Source organism: Poecilia formosa, unplaced genomic scaffold (genome assembly GCF_000485575.1).
Source record: "Poecilia formosa unplaced genomic scaffold, Poecilia_formosa-5.1.2 Scaffold142, whole genome shotgun sequence".
NCBI lineage: Eukaryota > Metazoa > Chordata > Actinopteri > Cyprinodontiformes > Poeciliidae > Poecilia > Poecilia formosa.
In genome coordinates, this window is record NW_006800081.1 from 459,092 (window position 1) to 474,200 (window position 15,109).

At 35.0% G+C, this 15,109-nt stretch overlaps 1 protein-coding gene, 1 long non-coding RNA gene and 2 gene segments (V, D, J or C); all 4 read left to right on the top strand.

The window, feature by feature from the left end:
• Positions 1-15,109, top strand: part of LOC103145434 (uncharacterized) — a 277,103-nt gene that overhangs the window by 28,273 nt on the left and 233,721 nt on the right. The gene's annotated exons all lie outside the window — the stretch shown is intronic.
• On the top strand, positions 953-1,463 carry LOC107837440 (Ig heavy chain V-III region CAM-like). The segment is given in 2 exon segments: positions 953-1,042; positions 1,138-1,463. Coding segments are annotated over 2 exon segments (351 nt in total).
• Positions 4,113-4,728, top strand: LOC107837439 (Ig heavy chain V-I region HG3-like). The segment is given in 2 exon segments: positions 4,113-4,287; positions 4,363-4,728. Coding segments are annotated over 2 exon segments (351 nt in total).
• LOC107837450 (uncharacterized) lies at positions 9,097-11,958 on the top strand. Its single transcript, XR_001663451.1, has 3 exons — positions 9,097-9,245; positions 9,475-9,547; positions 11,933-11,958. It is a non-coding gene; the product is annotated as an uncharacterized LOC107837450 (long non-coding RNA).

The window sequence follows — 15,109 nt, forward strand, 5'->3', positions numbered from 1 at the left end:
TCTGATTCTTCATTATAAGAGTTATGACTTCACCATCACCGTTATTTTCAACACATAATGTTCATCATATACTTTTTTAAAGTTTGTAAATAAAATATACTGATTTCCTTCGGCCCTTCAGGATGAAAGAACAAAAACAGTCCCTCTTCATTAGAAGAAAACAGCTAAATTAAAAACAAATTGAGGAATTGTGCTAATCTTGTGAGGCAAATGAAATGCTGACAGTTGTAATGTTATCCTTATCTTATCAAAGCTGTTTTCTCTACATATTTGCTCATTTATTGCCATAGGTAGGTTCAGCCTCTTGTAACCCAGAGTTGGAAAAAAAAAATGAAGGCACAAAAAAACACTTTTTAATACCATACCATACCAACTTTATTTATAAAGCACTTTAAAACAACCACAGCTGATACAAAGTGCTGTACATTAAAACACAACACAATAAAAAAATAATTAACGGTTTTAAAACAAAAACATACAATTTAAAACTAGATCCCGCTGGTGTTGAAAGTCAAGTAAAATAGATGGGTTTTAAGACGAACTTTAAAAGTGGATAGTGAAGGGGCCTCTCTGACCTGCAAAGGCAAGTTGTTCCATAATTTAGGGCCCATGACAGAGAAAGCCCTGTCTCCTCTGAGCTTCCTTTTTGTTCTCGGTACCTCCAAGAGCAGGTAATGAGATAGGTGCTTCTGGTCAAACTCTGACCTCATCTGAAAGATGTGTAGTGATTGACATTGATGTGCAAACAGGAAACTCAGAATATGTGGTCACTTTTTATATATCAACTTTGAAAGAGTTTCCAACTTTCATAATGATTTACTCAGTGTTTTTTTTATCAGTGGATCTGGAGTTGGTGAGCTAAAACTACAGGCAGATGTCACAGAGTACTCCCCGTTACACCAGTGGTGCTTTTGAGGAGGAGGAGCATATTCAAAATATGAAATATCCTCAACTTCTTAGCTGGTACCGTCTAGGAGAGAACGTTTAACACACACGATGGATTGTACAAGAAAGATACTTGCAGTAATTATTTGCCTTGCAGGTCATTTTTTTCCTGGAAGATTTTGAACTGATAAGTATTTTGTATTTTGTTTTTCAAGTTAAATATCTAACATCTCTTTTTTATTCTCCTTTCAGTTGTTGATGGTCAGACTCTGACTGAATCTGAACCAGCAGTAAAAAACCCTGGAAACTCCCACAAACTGACCTGCACAGGATCTGGATTCACATTCAGCCGCTCCTGGATGGCCTGGATCAGACAGGCTCCTGGAAAAGGACCTGAGTGGGTTGCAATTATTGAATATGACAGTGATAGGAAATTTTACTCTCAATCAGTTCAAGGTCGGTTCACCATCTCCAGAGACAACAACAAACAGCAGGTGTATCTGCAGATGAACAACCTGAAGATCGAGGATTCTGCTGTTTATTACTGCACTCGTTAGACACAGCGACTGAAGTTGGTTTAGCAGCTGTATAAAAACCTCCATGCCTTTAAAGTTATCTGAAGTGAGTCATAATTTTGACTGTAAGACTATTTTACTTTGAAAGTATGAAAAACAGAAAAAAATCTCCAATGTTCTGTCATCCTGAGGGGTTGCAGATAATTCTAGGTATGACAACCCATAAGGAGCCCTAACAATTGTGCACCTTTTGACCTAGAGTGTTTTTAGGGTGGTTTCAGCTGTGAGTGGAATAAGTACGCACCGGCTCCTTCTGTAAAATTTAAGGGGAAAATTGTCATGAATTATAGGGGTAGTAGGCTCTACAATATAAATGCAATGTCGAAAATGAGAGCCCCCCTTCAACCAAGGAAATGCCCTTATATTATACTTTTTTGTACTTTATTTTTTATTTCTGCTACATAACAACATGTCCTGTTTTATTCTGTGTACCTTTGGACATAATTTAAATATTCACAAGATTAAACAATTCCTGATACTCCTGTAAAAAGGTGTATTGCTTATTTTTGGTGTTATGCTGGATTCGCATTGTTATGATGCACACACTTGCATCCTTAATAACAATTATAATATATATATAAACAAGCCCGTTTCATACTTGGATTTTAGAATTAAACAAAAGGCTTGTCTCAAACAACTTAAAGCTAATTTATACTATCACCTCCTTCTCGGGCTGCATGTAAATTTTGTGGTTTCCTGCTCATATGTCGACACGATGTAAAAGGTTGTGAGATGTGATCCCTGTCAGTGATCCAACCATGTTTTCTATGATGCTGCTGCTGCTGCTTTCAGTAGCTGTGTCATGTAGGTATTGTTGGTTTGCCATTTGCTGTTGATTTTGATAATTTGTTATTCAGTAAGTCCTTTTTTTTCCAGGTGTAACATGTGATCAGCTGAACCAGCCACCCTCTGTGTCTGTCCAGGCTGGTGAAGGTCTCACCATCACCTGTCAGGTGTCTTATGCCATCAGTAATTATTGGACACACTGGATCAGACAGCCTGCAGGAAAAGGATTGGAATGTATCAGTAGAGACAAAACTGTAAAAGAATCATTAAAAAACAAGTTTAGTGTCAACATGGACTCTTCCAATAGCAGAGTCACTCTGCATGGTCAGAACATGCAGCCTGAAGACACTGCTGTGTATTACTGTGCCGGAGAGGGAGACACAGTGATACAAACTGGCTGTGGAGTTTAACAAAAACCCCTGAGAAAATGAAAACGGGTTACAGAAAGTCACCACTAGGGGTCCTCAGATCACAAATTTTAAAAAGAGAAGACATTTCTGATTCTTCATTATAAGAGTTATGAGTTCACCATCATCGCTATTTTCAACACATAANCTGGATGGCCTGGATCAGACAGGCTCCTGGAAAAGGACCTGAGTGGGTTGCAACTATTGAATATGACAGTGATAGGAAATTTTACTCTCAATCAGTTCAAGGTCGGTTCACCATCTCCAGAGACAACAAACAGCAGGTGTATCTGCAGATGAACAGTCTGAAGATAGAGGATTCTGCTGTCTATCATTGCGCTCGAGATGCACAGTGACTGAAGTTGGTGCAGCAGCTGCACAAAAACCTGTAGAAATTCACTCTGATCTGAAAACCATACCTGCTGCATCTGTTCTCACAAATTGATTACATGAAGATAACTAATCTGCCATGCCAAATAATAATTTAATTTAGTAAATAGTAAATAAAGACCAACAGTTATACAATAAAATATACATCTCAACACACCATGACGATAGTCCTACCTGAGGTACAGTCATAAGTTTCAATATAATCTGTGTTGAAATGGCAGTGAGGTCAGACATTTTGCTTTCTTGGTCATATTGCTGTCAGTTTTTGTGACATCATGTTGGTGATTGAATAAAAAGGAAACACCAAGTTTTTATTTTTAACGTATGCATCATTACTGAATTGTATAAATGCATTTGAACAAAGGTTTGAGTTTTTCATTATTTTCAGAATAGGCCACGGCAGTATCAGTTCTGCCATGGCTGATCTTACTAATACTTTTATTTTTGCATAAGATAAAGACTGTAATGTTAAAGGTGCAGAAAGTGGAAATACTTCAGAACCGTTGATGGCAGTTAGGTTTAAATATAGCTATCCTCCACAATTTATGAAAAAATCAGTCATCTGCAGATCTTTATAGTCCGTTGTAATCCCAAGACTCTTTGCTTAACTCATTTATCACTCACCTCTACTCCACAGAGCACATATATGAGAGATTGTGAGTGGCAGCAAATAACTCATTTCATACAAGTAATAGCACTGATGACCTTCAGAAAAGAGAAAAGGTTGAAAATCTATCTGCAACATTGTGATTAAAATAGCTTGAATAATTTCTTATTTTGCTGAAGAGCCCCAGTTATTGAAAGGTTGCTGAAATATTTCCCCGTTTTCCCAGTTGCCCAATGCAGAAGGACACACATAAAGGAGAAGTAATAATTAAATATAATTCCTAGGAGAATAACATGAACTTTCAGCAGTTTCAAACTTCGGAGGATAGTTAACAAAGCTCATTATGTGAAACAGGAAGAACAAACACAAAATACAAGAGCTCGTTTTAGATTCCAATTTTGTGAATTGAAATGCAGTTTTCGGATTATAAGTAGTGACTAAAACACGTCTTATTCCTCCCAGGTAATTAGAGCTACTGATTATTTTTCAATCAGTCACACATCCAGCTATGTAAATCTACAGTCTCCACCCCTTCTGGTTTTGTTTTATATTCGTATCAAACCAGTTTTTGCACTCAGAGTCTGACTTATCATGATGACAGTCATAAAAAGTATCCTCCTCTTGGCTCTCATATCAGGTGAGTGACTCTGTTTAGTGGAGGAAATGAAAAGATCTGGTTTCTGCTGTTTTCAGAACTCATTCTTTGTTTCAGCTGCGCGGGGTCAGTCCCTCACCTCCTCAGAGGCTGTGATCAGCAAAGCAGGACAGTCAGTCATTCTGTCCTGTAAAGTGCAGGGATTGCCTCTTACTTGGCTCCACTGGATTCGACAGAAACCGTTAAAAGGACTAGAATGGATTGGACGCATCGACAGTGGCACCGGCACAGCATTTGCCCAACATCTCCAAGGCCAGTTTTCTATCACCAAAGATACTTCTAAAAACACAGTTTCACTAACAGTGAAGAGTCTGAAACCAGAAGACTCAGCAGTTTATTATTGTGCTAGAGAGACACAGTGACACAAAACTCAACAAAGCCGTACAAAAACCGATAAAGATCTCTGTGAGAGGCAGCGATGTTAGTCAGGCTTTGAAAATGAGCTTTCTATTGAATAACAAAGAAATATGAACCAATATGATGTCTGGACATAATTTTGCACTCATTCTTCCAAATTAAGTTTTTATCATTTTCAACATAAAATAATTTACTGTTAACCCAAAATTATTTATTTCCCCTTTAAAATGAGATGCAAGAAATAACCTCATATTAAAAGCACAGCATCACTGCACTTTTATTCAGCTTATTTAGATTAAACATTTCCAGAAATTTGCAGACAGGTTTGCACACAGGATGCACCTTGTCAAAAATCTGTATAAGACAAATGGAGCAGATCACAAGTATCACTTATAATTACCTCGATAAATCATTTTTCTTATTCATTCTAATAAACAAAAATGTATCACTGAGTCACAAAACAAGATTCAATAAACACAGAGACTGAATGCAGATGTACTTATTGTAATACAAATTAGAGATGGCAATGACTCTTGCAGTTCTGTTTTTCAATCTCTAGAGGGCAGTTGGAGTTAGTTTTTTAGCAAACAGGTTGTTTTATTGGTTATTTCTCAGGAGGCTGTCATATGAAATATTATTTATTTTACTAAATCCATTCTGAGTGAATCTGTGTCTTTTCAGATAAACCTTCTTTAACATTTACATTTATAATCCTTTATCTCTCTCACACACATAAAGCTTAAAGTGTTTTCCAAACTTTATAAGCCATGACTAGGAAACACTTTAAATCTGACAACCTGGAGGGGAAACCCAGGGGAAAAACTTTGTATCACAATTTACTCAATAGCAAGTGTTGCATTTTAATCTCATCAGTTATTCTTTAGGAAATAGATAAGTATTCAATTTTACCCATTGGACATATATTCTAGGGAGGAGCCAATGCAAATTAAAGCCTCATCAATTCTGATTTATGTCATCAGACGCCAAACCACCAAACAGATGCAACAACGTTTCATCATGACTTTAGCAGGATGTGTTTTTCTTCTCCTGCTGTTAACTGTTTCTGGTAAATATAAAACTTCTGTACTCTTCTTTTTACTGGACTTTTGCACAGGTTTTTCTGATCACACAACCTTTTTCTTTCAGGTGGTTTTGGTCAGACTCTGACTGAATCTCAGCCAGTAGTGAAACAGCTTGGAGAATCCCACACTCTGACCTGTACATATGCAGGAATATCAGATACATATGCTGATATTAGCTGGATCAGACAGGCTGAAGGAAAAGGACTGGAATGGGTTGCCCATATTACTGCTCCAAGTGGAGATGGTAAATTTTATTCCCCATCTGTCCAGAACCGCTTCACCATCTCCAGAGACAACAACAAGGATCAAGTTTATCTACACATGAGCAGCTTGAGGACTGAAGACTCTGCAGTTTATTATTGTGCTCGAGAGACACAGTGACACAGGAAGCCTCAGAGCTGTACATAAACTCTGCAGCTGTAACTGTGACAGTCTGTTTTAGAAAACATGTATTTCATGTTTTATGACAAGAATCAGGGAGTCAGACTCCAACAGAATATGAACCAGTGTTTTAAATATTTTGAAGAATCCCACATAAAAGTGACCTGCACCATGTCTGGAATCACTCTTCACAACTATGAGATGAACTGGATCAATAAAATACAAAGATCAAATAAAAAGATGATTAGCAAATCTAAAGACTCCTCAAATAAAATAAAATAAGCAGAAACAAAAGCAACTTTGAATTAATATGTCAACAGGCCAAAGAAAAATAACTTATTCCACAAAAAATGCAACATAAAGCCACCTGGGGGAAGCCAAAGCAAAATGTTTGAATCTAAACTAAAAATAATCTATATGCAAGATAAATAAAAACTATTATGGCATCACATAAATAATTCAAATATCATATGAATTGATTGAGACATTATGTTTTAATGTCTCAATCATTAAAACATAAATGGAAAGGTTTCTACCTTTCCATTTAGATGGAAAGGTAGAAACCTTTCCATCTAAATGCATCCATGAAGTATTTTTAAAATGTTGATAAACTGACAAAGCAATGAGATGTTTTTTTTTTGTTTTTGTTTTTTTGTAGTAGAAAAAGTCTGTATCATACATCAACCTTTGTGAGATCTTTGTAAATAGGAATGACATACATGCTCCTTTTTAGCTGATACAAAGTCACACAATGCTTTGGAGATTGGGTTCAGTGCATTAAGATTGTTAAGCAACCAAAAATATTTTTTTCATCCTGCAGCGTAGCAAGCAGTCGCATTAATCCCGTTAGCATGTTTACCTATAGTCTTTATTTGAATGGGGAGGAGTCAATGCAAATTTCTTCATTTATCTTAATGGAACTCAAACCACCAAACAGATGCAACAACTTTTCACCATGACTTTAGTTGGGTGTGTTTCTCTTCTCCTGCTGTTAACAGTTTCTGGTAAATATAAAACGTTTGGACTCTTCACAGAATTTCTGTTCAGGCCTTTTTCTGACCACATGGTTTGTCTTTCAGGTGTTTTCAGTCAGACTCTGACTGAATCTGAACCAGCAACAAAACGACCTGGAGAATCCCACACTCTGACCTGTACATATGCAGGAATATCAGATGATAATGCTTATATTAGCTGGATCAGACAGGCTGAAGGAAAAGGACTGGAATGGGTTGCCCATATTTCTGCTCCCAGTGGAAGCACTAAAACTTATTCCCCGTCTGTCCAGAACCGCTTCACCATCTCCAGAGACAACAACAAGAATCAAGTTTATCTGCAGATGAGCAGCTTGAGGACTGAAGACTCTGCAGTTTATTATTGTGCTCGAGAGACACAGTGACACAGGAAGCCTCAGAGCTGTACATAAACTCTGCAGCTGCAACTGAGAACCTGTGTTAGAAAATGTTAGAGAAATTGATGAGCTTTTTTCTCTTTTTCTTCATAAGAAAGAGAAAAAAGAAAAAAAAAGAAATAAATAAAACATACAATCTCAAAAACTTGCATTTAACAAAAGTAAAATTAGTGTAAACCAAAACATTTCACAAATGGTTCATATAAAGACATTGCCCTTTCTACATTTTCTACAGCTCTGAATTTCAAGTATTTTTTGTTTTCACAAAACGTGTTTTATTTTGGTTCTTCATGGATGACAGTGGGTGTCATCTGTTCAGCCTGTGTATGATGTTCAGAACGATGTCCAAATAATGTTCATTGATTATGGAGTGTGTCAATGCAGCATCTATTTAGGACTCAGATCTATCAGTATAGATAAATCTATCTATTTAGGACAAGAAATAACTGCGGACTAACTCACCATTGTAAGTTTAATGTTAAAACTAAGGCTGGCTTTTAATACATTGCCGTTCCTGGCTGTGACTGGTCCTTGTTTGAGTTTGTGTCCCCTGCCTTAAGTTATTCAAATAGAAATTAATGATCCTAACTTGCACCTTCCTGATCTAAATGAAAGCACAAAGATTTCCAGATTCAAAAACAGTTAAAACCCATAAAACTTCAGTCACAAACACTCACATATACACATTCTGATAACTACCACTCACTTTGAGGTTGGAAAATAAAATTATATTACAACTGGATTATTACACGACTCCAGTCACTTATAACAGGACAAAAAGAGTGTGTCCTCACAATGCTCCATGGTGGCTAGTAGATGATGTTTCCTGTTATTATCCTGTGAACAAGTTTTAAATCTATATTCTTTAAAACGTCTCAGTCCTCAGAATGTTTGTCCAACCAACCTCACCAATACAACAAAGATAATTAAAATGATCACTTTAAACATTTAAATTGCTTCTAATCTCAAAATAATTTGAAACTGTTTCAATTTGTTAAGCACATGTAAGAGATTAATAACAGTCTGGAGAGAATGATGTTATTTTTGTTACAATTTTTGAGCAATGAATCTGATTTTATTACATATAGAAATATGAACTTCATGATTCTTTGTTATTCTTCATGAATTAACCTTTAAATGCATTTCAGTGTATTTATCCATTTCTGATTGTTTCATTGGTTAACTCAACAAGGCTTCATTGATGTTTATTTTATAACATGAAAAACATAATATGCAATTTCTCTATACTGCATCAGAAGTCTCCACAGCGGACAATCAAAATACCACTAAATTTATATTTAATAACCATTTAAGAAAATCATGATTTTATTTTGTTGGAACCTCTTCTTTGTCTAGCTAAATAATGTATTTCAAGTTTACTTAATCTTTTAAAACTTATAAACATCTATTTTTGGAGAAAAGTATATTTGATATTTAACATCATTTTAAATAAGAAATGACTCCAACTAAAACTTTACTTCTATTTTTGTGGTTTTGCTCTAACTTCTCGTCTAAAGGGGGTTGAGGTTTTTGTTTCAGGGCTTGTCACTGTGATAGATATATACGGGGGGGCACACTGATATACACCGATACAAAAACCTCAGCTCAAAAACCTGAGTAAAATTTAATGTTAGGCAGAGAAAAATAAGACGAAATCCAATATGCAACACTTGGACTATGAGGGTGGAGGTCCCTGTAATCATTTTATCAAGGTAATTCACATTTAAAAGTTACTAATTCTGCTGTTTAAAGTCTTATAGGGCAGATATCCATGTGTGCCAATTTTAATTTGCAGGATGTGAACTGAAAACAAGACAAAAATATGTTGGAATATCTCAGAGGATATTAAGATGACCAGAATCTATAACAGACAGAGATCATTACAATATTTTATGAGTTATAATATGATTTCTGTGGTGCTTGATGTTTTTGTTGAAGCAGTCGGTGAATCTGTAGCACTGTGATTGGGTTCTAGACGTCTGGGGAAAAGGAACCACAGTTACTGTTAAACCAGGTAAGATCATTTAAAATTACTGTGCTTCAGACGTTTTTCTCTTTTATTTTTGTGTAAATTTGTTGTCAGAAAAAATAGCTATACCTTGTATTCTTAATACCATCTGAGTCCTACAATTAACCCTTTTGGTATTTTACCATTTTAGTTTTTCACAGAAAAGTTGTTGGTTTTCAACTGTATAAACCCTTCATACGCTAGACTGTTTGACAGATCTTCATATTAATAAAAATCTGCTGCAAAACAGGTTATTACTATTCTATCTGCATTTCATGACATAATTTGTTACATTTTAAATTTATCAAAACATGAAATTGTGGAGAAATATGAATGGAGGAACAGAAAAGGAAAAGGAAAACATCTTTACTACAGAAAAAAATAATAAAAGCAATTTCATTGTCATTTTAAGTCTTTTCTTAAGAAACTTTAAAGGAAATTTGAATTAACGGTAAGCAACAGCCACCAGGTTACTTATTAAATATAATAAGATATATCCATAGTTATACTTTAAATCCATTTAAATCAGGTTTAAATGGTTAAACTGGATTAAACTGGAACAGTTGGTCTTTGGCTGATTTTTGTTGTGAAAACAGAAAAAGTTGAACAGGTTCAGGTCTCCCAATTTGAAAAACTGTGTGCTGACCAAAAATGATTTTTTAAAATGATTTTAATAATTTCAGCATGTCTTATAAACAAAACTAACTCAAATGTGTTTTTTATTCATTCATTTATTTTTCATCATTAATAGCAACAACAACAAAAAAACAAAAAACAAAAAGTGATTATGAACAGAGTTTCATTAAGCATTTACTGAAAGCAGAAATAAGGGCAGTTTTTATTACATCTCTTTGGGTAAAAACTTCATAAATTAATTTGCATTATCATATTTTATTTCTTTAAAATAGTGAGTAGTGAAAAAGATCTGAAATAAAGTCGCTTGAGAAGCGACTCTTTGGAGAAAACTTCCCCTGCGTCTCTTCCGTCTGCTTTAGAGCGGCTCTGTGTCTGAGACTGAAAGGACTGCCGGCTGCCTGCTAGAAAGAGGAATGAAGCCTGAGGAGCAAAATTTATTGAATTTCACTTTTAATTGAAACAATTCGAGATGATTAAAAATGAAGCCCAGAATAATCTAGAAACTTTACAATCACTGCTCTAAGCTGCAAAAAGGTAAGTGACATTCCTATGTCCACTGCAAATGTATCGATCCAGTTTCTAAGGAAAGTATTTTAGAAGAGGCAGACTGGAATCCTGCCAAGAGGTGAATCTGCCATTTTTAAAAAGGGAAGAAGAGAAGACACTAAAGGGAAAAAATTATATTTTTTCTGGAAAATTAGAACAAAAGTTCCAAAAGAAAAAAAAAAAAGATCACATCACAGAATTTAGTCATCTGGAAAAAAAAAATGTATACAGGAGTTTAAGAATTCAAAAATTGAAATGAAAGCTGTTTCTCTAAACTCTGTGTTTCTTGTAGTATCACATGCTCTACCTCGTGGCTGAAGTATCACAGTTTTGTAAATGTTTGACTTGAAAAGACCCATAAACTTATGCATAAACTGGCTGAAACTCACTTTGTTTACCAAAATGCACATAACTAAAACCGTCAGCATTCTGATGGTTTCAAATGATTTTTTCTTTAGATAATAAAAGCATTGGTAACAAAAGTGGAATCAAATTATGCTAAAAAACAAAAAATTGTATAAAGATGCCCTGATCTTCATCTCTGTTATTGTGACAAGATTAAAACATATTATTTTAACCATCAAAGCAAAATTTAGAATCCAAAATTTGTAACAATGCAAAATTAAATTTAAATTCAAAACTTGTTTCATTTTTTGATAAAAAAACAAACAAAAAAAAAAACAATGTTGGTGAAATTAGCAAAGACTTTTTTAACCTTCTTTTTCTTCAGACATGACACTAACAAATTATTTACACGTTTACTTCAACAAAATGAAAACAAACCCCACAAGACACCTACTCGTAATGTTTCTGAATAATAATCTCACTACAATCAAATTTACAAATGTACTGAAACAAAATCACCAATAAAGTTGAGAAACATTTATAGTAAAATGTTACCTTTTTGTATAAAATGCTTTCTCTGAAAAACCCTACCAATATTAGAAAACAATTGCCCTGTTGAAAAAGAAAGAACATATGTTTTTTTCTGGAGATAAATTTATTTTTGATTAACATTTGAACAGTATAAATATACATATATTCTGCAATTAACTATTTTTTTTATTAAATTAACTTTTAAATTTCTATTATTAAGTATTCTCATTCGATTGTGTGTAAAATATGTTTTGAGAGATAACTAATATGTTTTGCAAAGTTTAAATAAATGAGAACAAAATGTGTTTTCTTTTTCTCTTTTTTTTTCTTTAGTCGGTCCTGATGTTCCTCCGTCCCTGTTCGTCCTCAGTCCTCTGTCGAATCCTGACTCCCCCCTGAAGTCAGCAGATGAACTCGGTCCAAACGTCTGTCTGGCCACAGGTTTCCGTCCAAAGGGGGAAGAGGTGGTTGTGAATCAGAAAGGGGGTCCGGTCAACGTGAGCACTGATGATGCAGTTCTGTCAAAGGACGGGACCTACAACTATGCTGTATTCAGCAATGAAACCATTTACTCCTGTGGGATGAACGGGACCTTCGGCAACAATGAAGCTGGTACTAAAATCATAAAGTTTTGTTTGTTGCGAAGAGTTTAAAACTGTCAGCTGTTTAAAAATGCATCTTTGATTAAATCTAACTCTACCACTAAATAGGAGGAAACCAGGCTCAGATAGATAGTCTGTCAGAGTTTTCCTGATGTTTGTGTGGCTGATGTTCTTTCTGTCTCCAAACAGATGATGAATGTGGCAGCATTTATCCAGGTCAGTCTGATCTCTTCCTGTCTCAGTTTGGTTCCATCGCTGCTGTCAGCTGTTTGTGTTCAAGTCTGAACTCTGTTTCTCTGTCGTCCAGAAAAAGCCAAGCTGAACTTCTACCTGCTGCTGATGAATGGAGTCCGAGTGGTGTTCACCAAAGCTCTGGCCTTCAGCACCGTCCTCACCATCAGAGGCCTGATCTTCTGAAACTGAGCCTTTTAGGCCACCATGGATTCAGTGTAGAAATGCAAAGAATTGGCTCCATTGCCAACCCACTAGAGCATAATATATCTAAATTCATAGTCTGATTAAATAAAAACTGATGTCCTATTGAAAATAGTTCCTTTAAACTTAAAGTAGTGTTTGCTATATTTAGCTATCTGGCTTTCTGCATACATTGGAGCAAACATTTTCACTTTTTTAAGGGTTTGTCTTTGTTTATGTTCGAAGATCTTTAAATACATCATCTGTTCAACTTCTTTTTCCATTTAAAACTTTGTGCGTTTCAATTTTTCTGTCTTTGTGTTGTTATTATTTTATGGAATTATCTGCTGAATTACTCAATAAATCACTTTCCTGGTTGAAACATCACTGGTTTGATTTAAATGCAAAACAAATCAAACGCTGCAACTTAGTGTTCATATTTTTACCCAACACACTTTACTTTCGACATAAATGATGACATGTTTGAGAAAGAACACATTGCGCACTTGAGATCAGAAAACGTATTGAGTCTTCTATGAAATATCAGACGTAGATATCAATAAGGTTAGAACTAATTTAAGAAAGGTTAAATTACCTAAATTATATTGAAACCAAGTTCAAGATATTTCAAGTCATAATGGCCTTTTTTAAACAAGTTTTAAAATGCTGTTAAACTCTTATGTGAAATCCTCCAGACATCAAGAGCAGCAGTTTGATCGGTTGAAACCACATCCAAGCAGGAAGCTGAAAATGCAGCTCAAAATCTGATAGAAACTAAACAGCAGCTCAGTTTCACTTGAAAAGCATTCTGTGCATCCTCTGTACATGAAACCTGCATAATCTTTTCTGAAAATCAAAAACATATTTTGTGCCATGATGATAGCAAAGATAGGTTCTTTTTTATTAACTTTTACGTGAAGTTTTTTTTTTTTTTTCTATCACGGTGTCAAATGAAAATGTGTCATAAGAAAACATATCTTTTTTTTTTTCCAGTATACATTGTGTCCGTTTTTTCTTTTCTTTTCTTTTTTTCTTTTGCAAATTGGGCTTATTCAAATAAAATACAATGTAGGAGGAGCTTTTGTGAACCAGTTCTGGGGGACATTTACTTTCCATGACATTAGAGGAAAACCGATGGTCTGAAAACATACAGGCCACAGTTCAAACATGACTCACATGCAGAAGATCCTGTTTGTGGCTGCTGTGTTTATTTTGGCTGCTGAAGGTCAGAGCATCACTGAATCTGAACCTGCAATAAAAAAACCTGGAGAGTCTCACAGACTCACCTGTACAACATCTGGATTTGACTTTAGCAACTCAGTGTGGGTTTGGGTCAGACAGGCTTCTGGTAAAGGACCAGAATGGATTGCTTTGGTGCACACATATAGTAGTCCCATCACTTATTCAGACTCAGTCCGGGGTAGATTCACCATCTCCAGAGACGACTCCAGCAGTAAAGTCTATCTCCAGATGAACAGTCTGAAGACGGAGGACTCGGCCGTGTATTACTGCGCTAGAAGAGACACAGTGAGGCAAAGTGACGGAGGAGTCAGACAAAAACTACTTCCTCTGTTTGAAACCACAATAAAGAGCGTATGGGTGTTTATTTAGTTTAATGCAAAAATCTACACAGTTATTGTTTTTTCTGCACATCTAAAGTATGCATAAGCTCTAAATGAGCTGTTTAGGAAAGAGTTATACATGAACACAGTAAAAAGTGTACACATTTTGGTTGAATAAGGCTAAACAAGCAACAAAAAAAGTTAATTTTTTATTTATTTTTTTTCAGTTTTTTTTCTCTGGCTCAGATAAAAGATTTTAAGCCATATTGAAAAATAATGAGCTGTATTCAAAATGTATAAGAAATCAATGTTTATTTTTCTTTCATTCATCAGTTTTGGTTTAACTTCCCCTCTGGTTGGGTTGCAGGTTTTTGTACTTGGATTTGTCATAGTGATGAGTATACGACAGCTGGGGGGTACGTACAGACACACAGATATATCCCTGTACAAAAACTCTATGACAAAACAATGAGATTAACTACCTTTATTTTAGACAGAGAAAAACATAAAGCTGTATTTAAATGAAATAAGTACTGTGTGCCACTATTTTAATAAGCTGTTTGACATTTAAAAGTTATTTTAAAACCTTTTAAAAGTACTTTGGTGAAATGCTATCTAAGTCTGTTTCATTTTTGAGACTTTGTTAATGATCAATGAAAAATGTTTTTGTCAAAATTATTGATATCCAAAGAACATCAGAGTGAAAACATGTTTAATAATATTTTTTCACATGTTTTGAGTTTTAGATTTTTGCTTTTTTCTGCTGCTTCATGTTTTTGTTGAAGGAATCAATGGAGATGTAGCACTGTGATTATGCTCTTGACTACTGGGGAGCAGGAACCAAAGTCACTGTTCCGTCAGGTAAGACAATCTAAAGTTATTATTTATACATGTTTATTTTTTTGTTGTTGTTGTTTATTTATTTGTTTTAT